Source organism: Coenobita brevimanus, chromosome 26 (genome assembly GCF_032717465.1).
Source record: "Coenobita brevimanus isolate Jiangsu-jjx chromosome 26, ASM3271746v2, whole genome shotgun sequence".
In the NCBI taxonomy this organism is placed as follows: Eukaryota; Metazoa; Arthropoda; class Malacostraca; order Decapoda; family Coenobitidae; genus Coenobita; species Coenobita brevimanus.
In genome coordinates, this window is record NC_136979.1 from 13,000,024 (window position 1) to 13,019,449 (window position 19,426).

The 19,426-nt window shown below is 43.2% G+C and overlaps 1 protein-coding gene and 1 pseudogene across 1 annotated transcript in view; one reads left to right on the top strand and one right to left on the bottom strand.

Annotated features, from left to right (window-relative positions):
- Positions 1-19,426, top strand: part of CadN (neural cadherin) — a 481,090-nt gene that overhangs the window by 395,232 nt on the left and 66,432 nt on the right. Inside the window, exon 24 of the mRNA XM_080267947.1 lies at positions 1,307-1,496. Coding sequence (XP_080124073.1) covers positions 1,307-1,496 — 190 coding nt within the window. The remainder of the gene's footprint in view (positions 1-1,306; positions 1,497-19,426) is intronic.
- On the bottom strand, positions 6,299-6,414 carry LOC145394252 (5S ribosomal RNA; annotated as a pseudogene).

Consider the following 19,426-nt stretch of genomic DNA (forward strand, 5'->3'; position numbering starts at 1 on the left):
TGGGGCAAGTTTAAAGAATACTGGGAGAAAGAGAGACTGGGAAGCTAACCAGTGGTTTTGCACCGTTAATACAGTTGTAACGGTAGACTTAGAAGATGATATTCAGTGATTCATAGTCAAGTTGGAAGAGTTTTTTAGAAGAGGATATTGAAAGTGAATGCTAGAAAAAGCAGAAGGGGAATTAACTTAGGAGTACAGTATTTGGAAGATATGAATTAATGTAGGTATGAAATGTGGTAGGTGGGGGCACACTCCATCCACTCGCTCGATATAGTGCTGCTCTCGGGTGACTCCTTTCCTCTGTTCCTTCCTTCTTTCCTTCCTTCCTCTTTTGTCTTTGTTTCCTTCTTTCTTTCCTCTGCTGTTTGCTGGTGACTCTACACTGAGTGACAAGCCAGATGGTTTCCTGTACACCAGGAAACCATTTACTATGCTGGGTGGTAACCATATAACCAAACTTTGGCGCCTGGTGGTTTAGTGGGTAATTCAGGCATTCCAGCTGCATTGAGCCTGTGTAGGTTTATATCCAAGGGGTGGTTAGGGTTTATTGCTCATGTAGTGCCACTTGGATGAGTGTGGCTGATCACTCATTTTAAATGCCAGGACCAACTAGCCTAGCCCTGGGCTACTGTGCTTTCATGGGGCAACACAGGATTTGATGATGATGATGATGATGATGATGGTGATAATGAGCATGATATTTGGGAACGGATAATGCTGCACCCATACATTAATGTGGACACTAATATGCCTTTATGCAGCCATCTTGCCATCTCTACATCAGTTTTCTGTTTTGTACCATGGCATTCATAGCCTCAGCCACTTTTCTATCTTGAACCACTCAGCTTTCATCTTCCTATATCTGTGTACCTCTCTTTTCTGTTAAATGTACCGAGGTATATAAATTCTTCATCTGTTTGAGTTCATCTATTCATCAACATGTAACACTGAATCACCTTGTCTCTGAATAACCATCACTTAACCCTTATTTATAATTATGGTGCTTTCAAATCATACTGCTTTTTGATGTTCACAGAACTCTTAACCAGAGTACATTTCACACTTCCCTCTCATACTTAAAGTCTGCTGCGAAGAGAAGTCACTCTTCCCCAACACCAGATCATCACAGTCTGAATCATCTCTTGTAAACCATCACTGTACTTTTATCTCAGTAAGTGTAATATTTCACCCCTCTCAGACAGTAACAAACTTTCTGAATCAGTCTGCAAAGATTCTGTTCACTCAGCATGCAGCACAGTTTCATCTGCAGGTTCAGTAATATATCATACTCTTTCCCTCCCTTCAGGTTGTTTAGATGATATTCGATTGGAAGGGAAGCACCTACCCCTTCCACCTGGCCTAAATGGCACTCAGTGGGGCCAAGCCACAATGTTCCGCAACTTAGTAAAGAACTGCATCTCTCAGGACCAGTGCGTCAATGTTACCTGCCTCGCCCCCTTCACTTGTAAAGATCTCTGGATGAAACACGAATGCGGGTGAGTATAAAAGAAAGATTTACAAGATTGGATTTCTGTGTCTGGGTGGTATTGACCAGTCAGATTTATTAAAGCGCAAACATCCATTTGAGATTAATCAATTTTGGGGGTATATATTACAAATTTTACTAAATTAAGATTTTTACAATAAGTATGAATTTTACAGTATGTCATCATCATCCCAACCTCTTTTTCCCTCATCACGATAGGGTGAGGTAGGATCCAGAAAAAAAGGCTAGAGAAAGCATAATAGATGGAGAAGTAAAATCAACATGCCCATTGAAATTGGCCAGACACTCATTCACCCACCATTCAAGCCTCTGGAATCCTGGCTCCTACAGAACAGGTCCAATCACCTACTCATATTTTTTTTTGGGGGGGACTATAAAGTTGAAAAAGAGAGGGTGGGGGGATGCCAAACCTTTCTCATACACTTATCCAAGCAACTCAGTCCCATGTCAGTTTCTAAGCCACAGTTGCACCATATCCATCCAACTTCTTGGATTACCATGCTTCCTCCCAACTTCAGACTTTCTCACATAGTGCGTACTCTTTTTTACCACCCTATTTACATCTGTTCTCTCCATATGACAGTACAGTCATGGACATTGAAAGCTGAACACTCCGGGGCTGAGCTGATATTTTCTTTTTCCTTTTCAATTTTTTCACTAAATCTTCGTGCATATGAGCCTACCCCCTCATCCCCTTCCTTCCCTGACCTCCTCTCTGTCCACCCATATGACCTCAGAAGGCTGGTCATTCCCAGGGGATAAGTGCTCTCTCTCTCTCTAACCCCTGCTTCCCTCCTTTCTTCTCTCCCTCCTTCTTCCCCCATCTACCATGTCTCTCTCTCTCTCTCTCTCTCTCATATATACTATACAGTATATATATATATATATATATATATATATATATATACTGTATATATATACAGTACCCTCGCATCCAACACGTTAATATTGTCATGCATGGATCCCGTGTTGGACCAAAAACGTGTTGGACAAACAATAGAGCTTACGGGGAAAAATGAATTATGTCAGCAACCCTAGGAAAAGTCACCCTAAATACCTACCATATACCTTTTTTTTTTTTTTTTTTTTTTTTTTTTTTATATATATGCGAGGAAGAAGGAACCAAAGGCCATGAGCCCGCAGTAACAGTTCCCTCCAAGAGAAAAACAAAATACAATAGAGAGCCAAATTCAAGATCCGATCATTTTGAGATGCCTGGACACACTGCGTTTGAAAGACTGGAGATCATAGGCAGGAGGAAATACAGACAGAGGGAGACAGTTCCAGAGCTGACCTGTTGCATGAATGAAAGACTGGGAGTAACGGTTAACTCTTGCATTAGAGAGTTGGACAGAAAAGGGATGAGAGTTTGCTGCCAGACGGGTGCTACGCGCCCGTCGTAGAAGGTGGAGGAATGCAAGCAGACAGTTCAGAGGAGCAGTGACCATTAAAGTAGCGATAGAAAAGAGATAAAGATGCAACAGTGCGGCGAAGAGACAGAGGTTGAAGGGAGTCAGTAAGAGGAGGAGAGTTAATGAGACGAAAAGCCTTTGACTCCACCCTATTGAGAAGAGCTGTATGTGGGGAGCCTCCCCACACATGAGAGTTGTACTCCACACAGGGGCGGATAAAACCCCTGTATAGAGTCAACAATTGTGCAGGGGTAAAGAAAGAGCGGAGTCGGCTTAGCACACCCAATCTCTTGGAAGCAGATTTTACAAGAGATGCAATATGATCTTTCCAAGATAAGTCCCGAGTAAATGAAACCCCAAGCATGTTCAAGGATGATGCAGGATTAATCTGAATATTATTAAACATTAGTGGGTATACCTGTGGAAGATTTTGTCGGGTTGATAGGTGTAAGAACTGAGTCTTAGAAGCATTAAAGACAACCATATTATTTTTACCCCAGTCAGAGATATGAGCCAAGTCAGACATTAGGTGTGCCATAGCCTCATCCCTTGTTTCTTGAAGTAACTGTTGAGATGGGCGTTGCGGGAACCGAATGGAAAGGTGAAGGGTGGAGTCATCAGCGTATGAGTGGATAGAGTTAGATGTACAGCTTAGAAGATCATTGATGAATAAAAGGAAGAGAGTTGGTGATAGGACAGAGCCCTGAGGAACACCACTGTTGATAGATCTAGGAGAAGAACGATGGCCGTCTACGACAGCAGCTATAGAACGACCAGAAAGGAAGCTAGCGATGAAGGTACAGATAGAAGGATAGAAACCGTAGGAGGGCAGTTTGGAAATTAAAGATATATGCCAGACTCGATCGAAAGCCTTTGAGATGTCAAGTGCAATGGCAAAGCTTTCGCCAAAGTCCCGACAGGAGGATGACCAGGAGTCTGAAAGGTAGGTGAGAAGATCGCCAGTGGAGCGTCCCTGACGGAACCCATACTGACGATCGGAAAGAAGGTTGTGATAGGAAAGATGCCTTAAAATTTTTTTATTAAGAATTGACTCGAAAACTTTTGAAATACAGGACGTTAAAGCAATTGGACGATAGTTGGAGGGTTGGGAGTGGTCACCCTTCTTTGGGACTGGCTGAATGAGAGCAAACTTCCAGCAAGAAGGAAAGGTACAAGTTGACAGACAAAGGCGAAATAGTTTGCCTAGGCAGGGTGTAAGCACAGAAGCACAGTTTTTGAGAACAACAGGAGGGACCCCATCAGGCCCATATGCCTTGTTAGTACTGAGGCCAGTAATGGCAGAAAATACATCAACTGAAGAAATTTTAATGTCAGCCATGAGGAAGTCAGAGGGGGGAAGTGATGGAGGAACAGCACCGGAATCGTCTAAGGTGGAATTGGAGGAGAAAGTCTGTGCAAAGAGATCTGCTTTATCAGTAGAAGAAATAGCTACAGAACCATCAGAGTATATATTAGTACTATTGTAATCATAATAAATGGTACTGTGCTATGAATGATAACAAACCTTTTGGGATAGTGTTGGTGGGCTTGCTGGGAATGGAAGGTGGTATCCAAGGCTGTAGGTAGTCCTACTGGGTCCCCGGAGGATGGCTGCTGGCGTCACTAGCGGGTAATGGCTGCTGCTCCTCCTCAACCTCCCTCATAAATCCTTGAAAATCACACTCAGAATCACTATCTTCGTCCACAGCCATGGAAGGTCCTGCTTCTGCCTGTCCTAGCACTCTGTAGGCCTTCACTGCTGCCAGGATCATGTCTTGGTTTTTTATTACGGTCCTCACGTTGGCTTCATTCATGTCGTAGGCCTTGGCAATGTCAACTTTCCTCTCCCCTTTCTTCTTCCTCTCGATGCTTTCTAGCTTGGTGGCCTGAGGGAGGTGCCGCCGCTTCTTGGGGTTCTCAGAAGGCTTCCTAGGCATCGTGAGCAGGGTAAAATGCAGTAACAAGGGCAGAAAATGCAGCAAGAAAAAAGCACCTTCCAATGCAAATTATGCGACTGAGTGGCGCTGTGGCGGGAGAAATTTAAACAAAACATCACGTGACAGCAGAAGCGTTTTTAATTGGGCGGCATCACAATCACATCTCGATAGCGGGCGGGGAAGACTACTCGATCAGAAGTTTTCATTGGCTATCATCATCATAGGAATGTCCAGTATGACTGTGTTGGAGCGGGGGTGATCGTGCTAGAGGCGAACTCTGCGGATTTCGCCCACTTCTCGGAGCTCTGTGTGTGTTATGCTAACACACTCGTGTTGCAGTAATTAAATTGTATTAAATAATACTAATTATTTGCACTCCGTGCTGGACATGAATCGTGCTGGACTAACGCGTGTTGGACGCGAGGGTACTGTATACACACACACACACACACACACACACACACATATCGGTGTATATCCCATTGGAGGCCAGTGTCCAGGGTATTGGGCAGAACTGGGATTTTTCAAGTCTTTATAAAGTAGGGAACCCTCAGGTAGGGACCTATGAGCTTCACAACTAAGAGCTGATAGGCGGCGGGCGGTGTGCTTAGTGCACTCCCAGTGCAATGCCTCGCCCAGCACCCCTGGGATCCAGTGGGTTAATGGCTGGCAAACCTATTGGTCTCTTTAACCAATTGGAGCCCAGTGTCCAGGGTATTGGACAGAACTGGGATTTTTCAAGTCTTTATAAAGTAGGGAACCCCCGGGTAGGGACCTATGAGCTTCGCAACTAAGAGCCGATAGGCACCTGGCGGTGCGCTTAGTGCCCTCTCAGTGCAATGCCTCGCCCAGCACCCCTGGGATCCAATGGGATATACTCGTGTGTGTGTGTGTGTGTGTGTGTGTGTGTGTGTGTGTGTGTGTGTGTGTGCAATTATTATCATGACTAATGGAATGCTCTGAACTGGAAAGTAAAGATGAGAAGAAGTAGGCTATAGTGGAATCTTTGGCGAAAATTGTGGCAGAAGGGTGTAGGCAAGTATGGAGGTGGACGTTAACTGACCCGTAGGGAAATAACGACATGCTGACGTCTCGAGAGGAGTTCCTGCAGTTGTTCTCTTTAAATATATTCCAGTGTTTTATTTATTTAATAATACGTTAATCACAGTAAAGGTATACAGTACCCTCGCGTCCAACACGGTAATATTGTCATGCACAGGTCCTGTGTTGGACCAAAAACGTGTTGGACAAACAACAGGGCTTATGGGGAAAAATGAATTATGTCAGCAACCCTAGGAAAAGTCATCCTAAATACCTACCATATACATTTTTTCATTCATTGCCAGACGCCATGTATCCCAGACAGGGTGGCCAAGGGCTTAGAGTTAATTGTTTTACAGGGAGGGGCACTAATCCTCCACCAACCCCACTAGACGTAGGGATGCCAACAGCATCTGGTGTTCCCAGGCGGTCACCCATCCAAGTACTAACCAGACCCAACGTTGCTTAACTTCGCTGATCGAACGGGAAGCGGTGTACTCAACGTGGTATCCTTTACATATATTGGTACTACTGTAATTATAATAAATGGTACTGTACTATGAATGATAACTAACCTTTTAGGATAGTGTTGGTGGGCTTACTGGGAATGGAAGGTGGTATCCAAGGCTGTAGGTAGTCCTACTGGGTCCCCAGAGGATGGCTGCTGGCGTCACTAGCGAGTAATGGCTGCTGCTTCTCCTGAACCTCCCTCATAAATCCTGCGAAATCACACTCAGAATCACTATCCTCATCCACATCCATGGAAGGTCCTGCTTCTGCCTGTCCTAGCACTCCATAAGCCTTCACTGCTGCCAGGATCTTGTCTTGGTTTTTTATTATGGTCCTCATGCTGGCTTCATTCATGTCGTAGGCCTTGGCAATGTCCACTTTCCTCTCCCTTTTCTTCTTCCTCTCGATGATTTCTAGCTTGGTGGCCTGAGGGAGGTGCCGCCGCTTCTTGGGGTTCTCAGAAGGCTTCCTAGGCATCGTGAGCAAGATAAAATGCAGTAGCAAGGGCAGAAAATGCAGCGAGAAAAAAGCACCTTCCAATGCGAATTATGCGACTGGGTGGCACTGTGGCGGGAGAAATTTAAACAAAACATCACGTGAGATCAGAAGCATTTTTGATTGGGCGACGTCACAATCACGTCACGATAGCGGGTGGGGGAGGCAACTTGATCAGAAGTTTTGATTGGCTGTCAGCATCACAGGAACATCCAGTATGACCGTGTTGGACCTGGGGTGACCGTGCTAGAGGTGAACTCTGCGGATTTCGCCCACTTATCGGAGCTCCGTGTGTGTTATGCTAATGCACCCATGTTACAGTAATTAAATTGTATTAAATCGTACTAATTTTTTGCTTTCTGTGCTGGACGTGAATCGTGCTGGACAAACGCGTGTTGGACGTGAGGGTACTGTACTTTGCACTGACATTATTATTCACTCCTATAGAACCTTGGGAGAGAGAGAGAGAGAGAGAGAGAGAGAGAGAGAGTGGTCATTCTCAGGGAACAAATGGTCACTCCTCACCTCTCTCTCTCTCTCTCTCTCTTCTCCCTCTAGTATGCATACCCAAACTTAAAAGGAGTTGCCTCCCATGGGCCAGCCGGCCTACTGCAGGTGTTCTCTTTAAATGTGTTCCAGTGTTTTATTTATTTTATAATGCTTATATCACAGTAAAGGCATACTTTGCACTGGCATGATTATTCACTCCTACAGAATCTTGAGAGAGAGAGAGAGAGAGGCTGCGTTTATGAAGAATGAAGATGAGCTTCTCAGGTGTGTGTGTGTGTGTGTGTGTGTGTGTGTGTGTGTGTGTAGTGATGATTGAGTAGCCTAGGGAAGAGGAGGAATGGGATTAACCGGATGGGGGCGTGAGGGGATGGGGGAAGGGAGTCATGAAAGAAGAGTGATGGACAAGCAGGGGGAAAAGAGAAAATATGACATTAGCTTCGCTTCACCTTTCCAGGTTTCTCTGTCTATGACTGTACCACTGAGTATACATCTGAGTATATTTTCTACAACCCTGTCAGTTGTCCCTTTTTTTTTTTTTTTTTTTTTTTTTTTTTTTACCCATGTAGGGCACTTATGGGGCCTACATGTAGTGGTGCTGTGCACACTGGATGGAACAGTTGTGGTGTCCACCTATTAACCATACCACTTCATATTTCCCTGCACCTTGTCATGGGAGGGACCCTGGTCCAGCCCAAGTCTGTCTACTACAAGGGGGCACCGGATCCCTAGTCAGTATGTGTTATTGTTGTTGTTGCTCAGCCATAGTTATGGCTGGCCCAACAGACCTGTTGACAGCAACTTCTGCTGTGGAATCATCCTATAGGTTCTTTACACCATTGATGTTGTGCCTGCATTATAGTGTGACATGTTGCACAGTACTTCATAATGTGGGCTAGTATTGATTAAGTGTATTCTGTAAGAATGCGCTTGCATCAAGGACATATTTCGTCTGTGTATCCACCCAACCCAAGTCTGAGCTGGTAACTGAGGAGGGCTGGGTGATGTCCATGTCAAAATCTAGCTAGGCAAACTTAATCAGCTCTGTTAAAGAATACCTCTCAGGTTGATGTTGGGAAGCTGAGTGGGGGGGGGGGGCAAGGGGACTTATAGTATAGTGTTCTTATTGAGATGTGTTGCCCTGCAGTAAAATGGTTTTGTAAATGTTTCTTTGCCGCTGGTGTTGGAGTGTGTAGGATTGTTTTTTGAAGAGGGTCTGGTGATGTTTGTGTGGTGACTGCTGTATGTGTCTAGTTGTGTTGTGTGGCTCTGTCATATATTGACATGGATGTTGTGTGTTAGCACTGGCTGCTGCATGGAATTGTCAAGATATTCTCTAACAGAGAGTACTTTGGTTTAAAAGCATAAGTGAACTGTGGGAGTGATATTGCTACAACCAGGGATGATGCGAAGTGTATTGTACTGTATTTGGTCTGCAAGTTGTTGTAGATGGTAAATAGGACTGGGGCCTATGCAAGGGAGGCATGGACATCACTGATCTCATATAGTGTATGCACAGTAAGCAGAGTGTATCTCTGGGGGGGGGGGGGCCAGTATGTCCCAGTAATGCCCTGATTGTGTCGAATTTTGGGGTATACCGCCTCTATGTCTCATATAGTCCTTGTAAAAGAATCCGTTGTTGTATGTTACTTCCAGAATCTTAGTGGAGGGTGTGTGTGGCATGGGTACATTATCAAGTGTGATGTTAGGAACGGTCCTTGTTAATGATTGCTGCTGATGGTCAGTGTAATGATGAATTTGCTAGGGAAATGTACAGTTGTCTTCGACTTAAGTGTGTTGGGGTATCCTTGTTGCCGTATGCAAGCTGTGTCTGTGATGTGTGAGGTTGTTATGATGATGTCAGCTACATACGAGGTAGTGTTTGTGAGCAGTTGGGGTGAAGAGTTGTCATGTATGTAATGGCTGAAATGTGTATATAAAAGAACTAAACTCGATGGAACTCTGGGGATGTCTGTTATTGATGATGACTTGTCAGTGTAACATGTGTTTGTCTACCAGATAAATTGTTGGCAAACAGCATTTGTTGTTCTACATGTTTGTGTCATAGATTTTTGTTATTAATTTGCATCTGGTGATGGCAGTGAAGGCTTTTACTTGTCTTTTGTTGTAAGAAGTGTACATTGTGCTGGTCACACAGAGTTGATACTGTCAGAGATGTGTTGTGTGAGTGTGGTTAATGAGGTGTTTATGGAGTGTATTACTCTAAAACTGTGCTGTGAGAGAGTAGGGGGGACGCAAAATATGACTTTCAGAAATAGGTTATGCTGTAACCAGTATGATTCACTAAACCGATATATTGCCGATATTTGCATTTTTCTGATACCGAACTGATAATGATTTTTATGTAGATATTGGGATATCAGATATGGACAGAAGAATCATTAAAATGACTCTTATTGAAGATTTTCCACTGTTTTACCTGATGCTTTGTGGAAGAATGATTCCTTGACACCATCTTGCAGCTTAATAAAGAAGACTCTTATTGAAAACCATTAAAGACTCAGAATATTAACTGGGTGAGTCGGAAAGCAGAGAGGGAGAGAGAGAGAGAGAGGGAGGGAGGGAAAATGAAGGTTTAAGCAATTAATTGAGAGTGAGGTGTTATATACTGTATGCTGGTAGTATGTAAGTATGGTGACTGTTTGGGTTTATGTACATAAATAGAGTACACACACTGTTGAGGGAAAGCAGAGAGAGAGAGAAAAAAAAAAAATGAAGGTCAAAAGCAGTTAGGTGAGAGTGAGGTATACTGTGTACTGGTGGGGTGTAAGTGTGGTGGGTGTGAAGGTATATGTACATAAATAGTGTACACATGCTGTTGACATAAGCACAAACTGTCTGCAACCGTTAATTCTTATGTTATTTATGTAGTCATGATATTAACCTGGGGATTGTGCAATTACCTTTTCTTATCCTACGCAGTGATGTGCAAAAAATGAAGATTTTTTTTTTTTTTTAAGATATACATCCAGGGCATCATCTGGTGAAAAGAAACAATCTCTCTCTCTCTCTCTCTCTCCCTCTCTCCCCGTCTTTGAGTAGGGCCATGTATAAGTTTATGTAGGGGAGTACAGTAGTGAAAAAATGAATAAAAAACAATTTTGTTTTTTGTTTTTGTTTATCATAAACTTGAATATAAACATCCAGGGCATCATCTGGTGAAAAGAAAAAAAATCTCTCTATCTCCGTCTTTGCGTAGTGCCATGCGTAAGTTTGCATAGGGGTGGAGTAGTTAGCGGTGATGCACAGCCTGAGCTGTGGCTCGCAATGCGACACTGCCCAGCCTGAGCTGCAGCTCGCAATCCACGAGTTAACAGCCACTCATCTCACTGTAGTCTGAATAAAAAAGTGATTTATTGAATTTAATAAGAAAGAAGACAGTAGGCTGGAGCTATAAGGGGACAGTAACTTTGACACAAGGGGATGAATGACTTTTGGCAACTTCATTTAAGCTCATCTTCTGCCGTGAAATAATCTCTTCTTCATTACTACACAATCCTAGGTTTGCATTTTGGTACTCATATAGATAGATAGATAGATAGACATAAATGGAAGATGGTAAATTAGAAAGCTAGTGCGCATCTTTTGCTTATGTGGATGCATGGACAGTCATGTATAAGCTACTATTGTCTGTGTGTATAAATGATGGCCAGATTATAACGTAACTTCAGAATGAATATTTAGCGTGGCAGAAGACTCCGTGACTTCAGAATAAATACAGTATTTGGCATGGCAGAAGGCTCTGGCCAAAAAATGTTGCTCACTTTAATGAAAGTCCCCTCAGTGCCAAACTTTTCAAAGTAAATAAGATATGCCTAAGTGACGACTGTCTTTAAATGTAGAAAAGCATAACATTTTAATTGTGAGTAATGTGAGCCACTACAATACACAGTGCTACCTTTGTATGTGGTTGACATACAGTGAACTTAGTGATTCATGTTTTATTGAATAGAAGCCAGTTTTCTATCTATCTATCTATTGCCAGACGCCTCAGTCCCGTTTGGGGTGGCCACAAACAAATCGCCTCCAAGCCGCCCTGTCACCCGCCATTTCACTGCCCTGCTCCCAACTCACACCCCCCTCTCTCATATACCTCTCCACCCCATCCCTCCCTCTCATCCTCGGCCTCTTCCCCCCTCCACCTCACTCACATACACTCTCTTCGTCAGTCTTTCACCCTCCATCCTCTCCACATGGCCAAACCACCTCAGTGTGTTCCTCATAATGCTTCCTATCACATCCACATCCACACCACAATGCTTCTTTATATCCTCATTCGTCAGCCTGTCTCTCCATGTGACTCCACAGGCTCCTCTTAAATAACTCATTTCCACTGCTCTCACTCTTGACTTGTGTCCTTCCAACAATGTCCAGGCTTCACTTCCGTACGTTAGAGTTGGTATCACAATACTGTCATGTAGTAACTTTTTCACTTCCATGCTCACTTCCCTGTTTCTTATCACTGCTTTCAGAGAACCAGCAACCTTTCTTCCCTGCTGTACCCTTTCAAGCACTTCACCCTCCAAACCTCCAGCCTTACTCATCACACTACCCAAGTACTTAAACGTACTCACATTTTCCAATTCCTCACCATCCAACCTCGCTGTACATTCACTGACTTCACCTCTCTCAAAGACCATCACTTTACTCTTCCCTACATTCACCTTTAGATTCCGTTTCTTACACACTCTCCCAAACTCATCCACCAAGCCTTGCAGCTCCCCTTTGTCTTCAGTTTTAATCTATCTATCTATCTATATATATATATATATATATATATATATATATATATATATATATATGTGTGTGTGTGTGTGTTTGTGTGTGTGTGTGGTAAAAGTCCATTAATCCGAATGGCAGTGGACCAAGAATCATTCGGATTATCAGATGCTTCCAGTTGTTGGGAATACTACAGTGTTTTTGAGGGCCCGGATGTTGTATGGTTTCAAATGTCGGTTGCTGATGACTTTTGAACTTCTGCATGTAGAGTTCATTGTTGTCTTGATAATGTTACCATCTGTTCAGAAGATTATTTTTCTGACTCATTTAGTGTTGGTGTTAGGTAATTTATGTTTGCATAGTGGTTCACAAGTTTGTTTGCTTGTTCTCTATAAGAAGGGATGTGTTGGTTGTTGATGATGGGAGCATCAGTCTAGAAGATGTTTGTCTGTGATTTAATGATACCAGTTCAGTTTAGTGTTTTGTAGAGTCTAGTGGGGTCAGGAGTGGTTGAGTGATTTTACAAAGGCTTTCCTGCTTTCTGTTTTCTTTGTGCCCATGTTTTTGTGAATTTTTTGTTGTTTGGTTGCTGCAGCCTTATGATGATGTATGTATGGGAGAGGAGAGTTGTGTTGAGTCATGTTGTTTAATGAGGTAATTTCTGATGTAAAGTTTGGGTTGTAGTGTTTTCTGTTATCTCGTGGAATATGATGTTTTTCTGGACTAAGTTTGGTTTTGCTGAATTTCATGATGTGTCATTTAGTGTTTGTGATGGGCGTGTTATTTAGTGCACTAAAATGTTGTTCATAGTTTGTGTAAATGATGTGTGATCGTTCAGGTTTATAGTGTATTATTGTGGTAATAATGAGAGGTAGATCATCTGAGGAGAATTTGGGTTCTTTCTGCTAGATGGTGGTGAGTGAAAGTGTGGGGGAACAAAGTGCGATGTCTGGGGAAGAAGGGGAGTTGTGTGTTTGTGTGGGATGTAGGTGTATTGGGAGGCGTCATTGAGAATATAGTGTTGAGCTGTGATGGAGTGTCGAGGACTTGTTGGTTGTTTGCACTATGTTCTTACCAGGCAGTGTATTTTGATTTAAAGTTCCATGCTGTACAAAAGTAGGTATCTGTGTTAGGGAGAGGAACTGAGAATTGTTCAGGTTTGGCATGGAAGGTGTCAGGGGGATTGTAAATGTTTAAGGCGTTGATTTCATGTTTTTTTACCACGTAGTGTCATTCTGTACATACTGGTACTATACTTAACTGTACCTCTATGGTGGCCCCACAGAAGCAGTTGTCTTCTCATGATCAGTGGGTTTGCTAAACCAGACAGGCTGGGGTTAAGCAACAAGAACAACAACACCACTCTGGTTTGCTCCCTACCCATCACAAACATCAAACAAACATGTGGATCTATGTGATGTAATTCTTGCAGAGAATGGTTCCACACCACATGCACTACTTTTGAAAATACTAAAAACACCACAGCACATGGGTATGTGACAGGTGCAATACATCCAGAAACCTTTCTTTCTCTCCAAATACAGTTCATTCTATCCCGCTCCAACAACCCCCGTGCTCACACAACCACTGCCACTACAACTCAGCCTCTATGCAAAACACTACAGCTACAACACAGATCCACACTAGACCACATCATCATGAATATGCAGCATAAACATCTTATAATGAAATGGTGATAACCTCTGCACCAAAACACACTACTAGAAACCCTTCATAAATGCAGGACACACATAGCTTTCTTGTAAGAAACAAAACTCACACACGCTCACACAACTCGAGACATCAATCACTTTCTTACAAGAAACAAAGCTCAAACACACTCACAAAATTCCAACCATTGATCACAGCTCACACTTCTTCACAATAGAACAACTAGTGGCGGAAGTGGCTTCATCACTTGTATTCATGCATCCATCCTCTACTAAGACATAACACAGACATCACAATCACTTTTCCAGAATGATACCACATTAGAAATACAGTCATTCATTGTCATATCTGGTCTCAGAAAAGAAATCAACATTTTTAATACTGTATTTACATTCCACATGACTGTCAGATAGGTGGATGTTGAGCTACATGTGGAATAAATTTTGATCTGTTCCATGGAGCCAGAATTCTGGGGGTTTGAATGATGAGTGTTGGGAATGTGGCCCATTTAAGTAGGCAGATTTTAAGTAGTATCTCTCTCTCTATATATACTGTGTATATATATTTTTTCTGGTTCTCTGTACCCTACTTCACCCCACCCTAAGGTGGGAAAGAAGGTCTGGATGATGACGATGATGCCATTCCACCTGATACCTCCCACACCATACCAGCATAATAGAGCCCTCTTTTGATCCCACTGACACAGACACCTAACTCTATAACTGCAGGGGACTTTAATACTAAAAATACTGCATGGTATGAACGTACTGAAAACAACCACCATGACCTTGACATTGCACCACGGCTCAGTAACATGTACATTGTTAATAACACCTAATGCTTCTACATCCCACTTCAAGCACACTGCTTCCCCTCTTCTCCAGTCATCACATTCTGTTTACTCACACTTTCACTCACCAGCACCCAGCAGACTAAACCCAGACTTCTTTCAGATCAACTCCATGCCATTATCACCATAAGAATAGCTTCCAGATCAGAGTGATTGCACATCACTTACACATTCTACTAGAAAGCAAACAGGACAAAATTCACCAAAGAAATAGAACAAAAATTCAGCACACTTAGCAGCATACCTCTCACCAACATTGACAAGCATATTTCAAAATGTAATAAAATCATATTTGATGCAAACCCCATATTCCACGAGACAAAAAAAAGAACACTACAATCCAAACTTCACACTGGAGATTGCTCACTTCATTAAGCGATGCAGTTCACTCTCACACAACTCCCCTTTCCTCAAATGCATACGCAGGACACTTTCACAAGGCTTCAACAATTAAACGAGGAAATTGACAACAGAATCAATGCTCAGAACAGAGAAAACAGAAAGAGAGAAAGCCTTTGTAACATCACTCAGCCACTCCAAAGACACTTCTAGACTATAAAACTCTTAACTAAATCACAAATAAGCACCTGCAGAATCCACACCTGACACATTACAACATAAAACAGACATTCGTGTGAACCATTATGTCAGAATAAGCCACCTTACACCAACATGCACTGAATCTGAAGAAGAGTCTCTGCATAGGCAGTCATTTTCACTAGACCACAGTAAAACTACTTTGGAACAGACATGTGATTTTATTGAGAAAACAAGCACAGGACAAACGACATCAGCAGTCGACATCTGAGACATTTATGACCACATGCCATGCAGGCCTTCATAAACATCAGCAACTGCTCATATGCACTCTTCTTCATGCAGACTCATTACACTACTTTGCCCACTATACACGATAACTGAACACCTTGAGGAGCTGGAGCGGTGGCATCTTCGTTGTGGGTCCACCTCCCAGAGGCTGTCAAAGCGGAGGAGGAGGACAGCATGGGGGCCAAACCACCGCAAACCCCCCCTGGCCCCTCACGGGGCCTGAGAACCTGGGAGTGGCTTAGGTCACCTGGGCAAGTACCACATCTCCCAGCACAACACACACAGCAACACTGTTTTCTTTACACCGAGAAATGACTCTCCAGCTGTCATTTCTCAAAGACTTCTTCTAGCCGGTGACATCGAGAGCAGTCCAGAACCCATCAACAAATACATATGTCCAACATGCTCAAACCCCATCACTTTGAGTTGACAGACAAAGGGTTCAGTTCAGTGCAATTCTTGCAAGAAATGGACCCATTTCACATGCACAACACTTGCATCCAGAGAAAATTTCACAAATACCCGGACCTGCTTCTTATGCCCCTTCCCTCCACCCTCTAACTCCCTCCACCAAACCCTCTCCTAATTCCTCCACACCTCCTCTGCCTAACCCACTGATCTTTCCCACTCCATCCAATCCCCCAACCCCTCCCATTCCACCCCAATCTAATCCACACTTATCTCTATCACAACCTTCTCCTCCCCCTCCCCTCCACTGACACTCCAACCTCCTCCCCCCCTCCCCCATGCTGCAGCACCCAACACACATCATACACACATTAACAGTCTTCAAATAAACATTGATGGCATAAACACCAAAAAATAAGAACTCACACAATTCATCAAACAACAAAACATACACATTGCCATCTTACAAGAAACAAAACAACGCAGAACACAGAAAACACCTATATATTATAGTTTCACCACCATCAGACAAGACCGGGCTGACGACGATGGCGGTGGTCTCATCACCCTGGTACACCAATCCATTAACTTTTCAGATACTAGTGCACACACAAAATCACCTCTCCCCCCATATGACACCACAACAGAAATCCATCCATCCATCATCCAGTCCTTTGTCGCCTCATGAGTGGAGCCTAGGAACCTGATGCTAGGCAAGTTGGTCCTGACATTTAAGAAGAGAGTGACCAGCCTCACTCATCCCTGAGTGGCATTATGTGAGCAATAAACCCCAGCCATCCCTTGGATATAAACCTACACAGGCTCAGTCCGATTGGAGCACCTTCATTAACCACTCAGCCACCAGGTGCCATTATTTGATAATAGGGTTACCACCCAACATAGTAAATGGTTTCCTGATGTACAGGAAACCATTTGGCTTGTCACTCAGTGTAGAGTCACCCATAGGCAGAAGGAAGAGGAAAGAATGAATGAAAGGAAGATGGAAGAGGGAGTGTAAAGTCACGCAAAGGCAGAAGGAACTGGAAAGAATGAAAGAAAGAAAGACAGAAGAGGAAGGATGGAAGAAAGGAAAGGGCAGACACCCAAAGCAACACTATCTCGAGTGAGTGGATGGTGAGCACCCCCACCTACCACAGAACCACAACAGAAATACAATCAGTTAAAATATGCATTGGCAACAAATCACACATAACAGTCGCCAATATATACATTCCCCCCCAAATATCCCCCATAGTACCACATTATTATTCTTCTCAAATACACCACATCACTAACATACCCAACATCATCCTGGGTGGTGATTTCAATGCCAGGGCATCGGCCTGGCATGTCAACAACCCTGACACAGACAGAGGGCTGGTACTACAGTCCCAAGCAACATCCCCAACAATCTCCATCAACATACCCTTATCCCATACCAAGCCCTCTTCCTCCCATCATCCCCAGACATCACCTTTTGCTCCCCAAACCTCGCCCCCACAATATCCTGGAGAGTGGTCAAAACACTTGGCTCTGACCACCTCCCAATCATCATCACTGTAAAAACCAGAATCACCCCAGCTAGCCACATGCACACATACACTAATTATAAGAGAGCCAACTGGGAGGCTTTTACAACTGAAATGAACAACACTTTGAAACATTAAACAGTATCACATCACAAACATCAACACCTCTGTGCACACTTTCAATACAATTATTTAAAATGCAGACAAAAGACATCCCTAGTGGCAACAGAAAGAGAGACAATCTCAACTTCACACCAGAAATTCAATGTCTCATCAGTCAATGCGATACACTGCAACACTCCCCAACACCCCATACACAAAACATTGCACAACAAATACAGTCATTCAGCACTCAAATAAACAAATCAGAGCAGCAAACACTAAATTGGAATTATTATCTCCAAACACTTGATCACAAAACAAACACTAGCAAACTCTGCAAAATACTAAACAGCATCACACTCTCCAACAGCAACACTTCACAATCACACACTGCCATCACAGACACCATATCTTTAAACAAACAACTGGTAAACACTCTCATCAGTTACTTTTGACACATCAGTCATCTAAACCCCCATCGCGACGACCGATATGTCATCCGATGCAAGAGACAGTTCCCCATAGACCCAGACTTCACACCCTTCACTTACAACCAGACGAAGCACATCATTAGCACCCTTAAGCACTCATCTGCCTGTGGCTGAGATAACTTAAGTTACATACACCTAAAACATCTTGGACCACAAGGCATACAAACACTCACCAGCATATCAGACTACAGCTATTCACACAACATAATACCCAGCATCTGGAAGCATGGTATTATCATCACTATCTCCAAACCCAACAAAGACCCCATGTTACCTTCCTCACACTGCCCCACCACACTCCTCTGCACCCTTCGAAGTCACTGAATGACCAATATTATAATAACACCTTGCATCCCCCTACCCCCATCACAACATGGTTTTTGGCCACTACATTCCACAAATACTCTTCTTACAGACCTTACACAAAGAGTTTTTGATGGCATCAGTTCAGCTAGGCCACCACACTGAACCCTCCTAGTCACACTAGACATTAGCAAAGCATTTGGTGCCATCCCCCACCACAGCCTCACAAACAAAATATTCAACACAAACATGCACAATAACACAAATAGATGGTTGGCAAACTACTTAGCAGGCAGATGTGCACACGTAACATTTGCCGGTTCGTCATTGAACATTCAAAACTTCACAAATGGCGTCCCTCAAGGATATGTTTTGTTGCTTACACTCTTTAACCTATACATGCACAACATACCCACACACCACACCCTACATACCACAAATACACATAGCTTCCTATGCAGACGACATAACACTGACATACACACCAAAACGCAGACACAGCTGCACAAATCCTCCAACATTACCTCAACACACTATGCGATTGGTTCACCACAAACAGACTCACAATAGCCCCAGCCAAATCTACAGTGACCCTACTCACAAACTGGACAACAGAACATAGTCACATTCAACACCTCACCATAACCCCCCCCCCACACACACACACACACATACAGAGAGAGAGAGAGAGGGTGGGGGGAAATGGGGAGACAAGAGATGGGCCATACAGGCATGGAAGACACAGCTGTAGGAAAGCAGACTTTACAGGATTGAGAAAATTTTTTGAAGAAGCTGATCGGCGAGAATTCCGGGAAACAAGAGAGATACAGAAGGTGTGGTATATCTTTCTATGCTTCTATGATATGGGTGTGGAATAATATGTGCTAAAAGTTAGTGGGAGAGAGAGCAGGAGAAATGACTGGTTCAACAAAAGGTGTGTGATAACAAAAATGCAAAGGGATAAGGCACTGAATAAATGGAGCAAGAGAGGTAATAATAGAATAAAGGCCGAATATAAAAGAACTAGAAATGAATATACAAGAATACGTAGAGAGGAAGAAAGAAACTTCAAAAAAGGTATATAGTAACTGATGA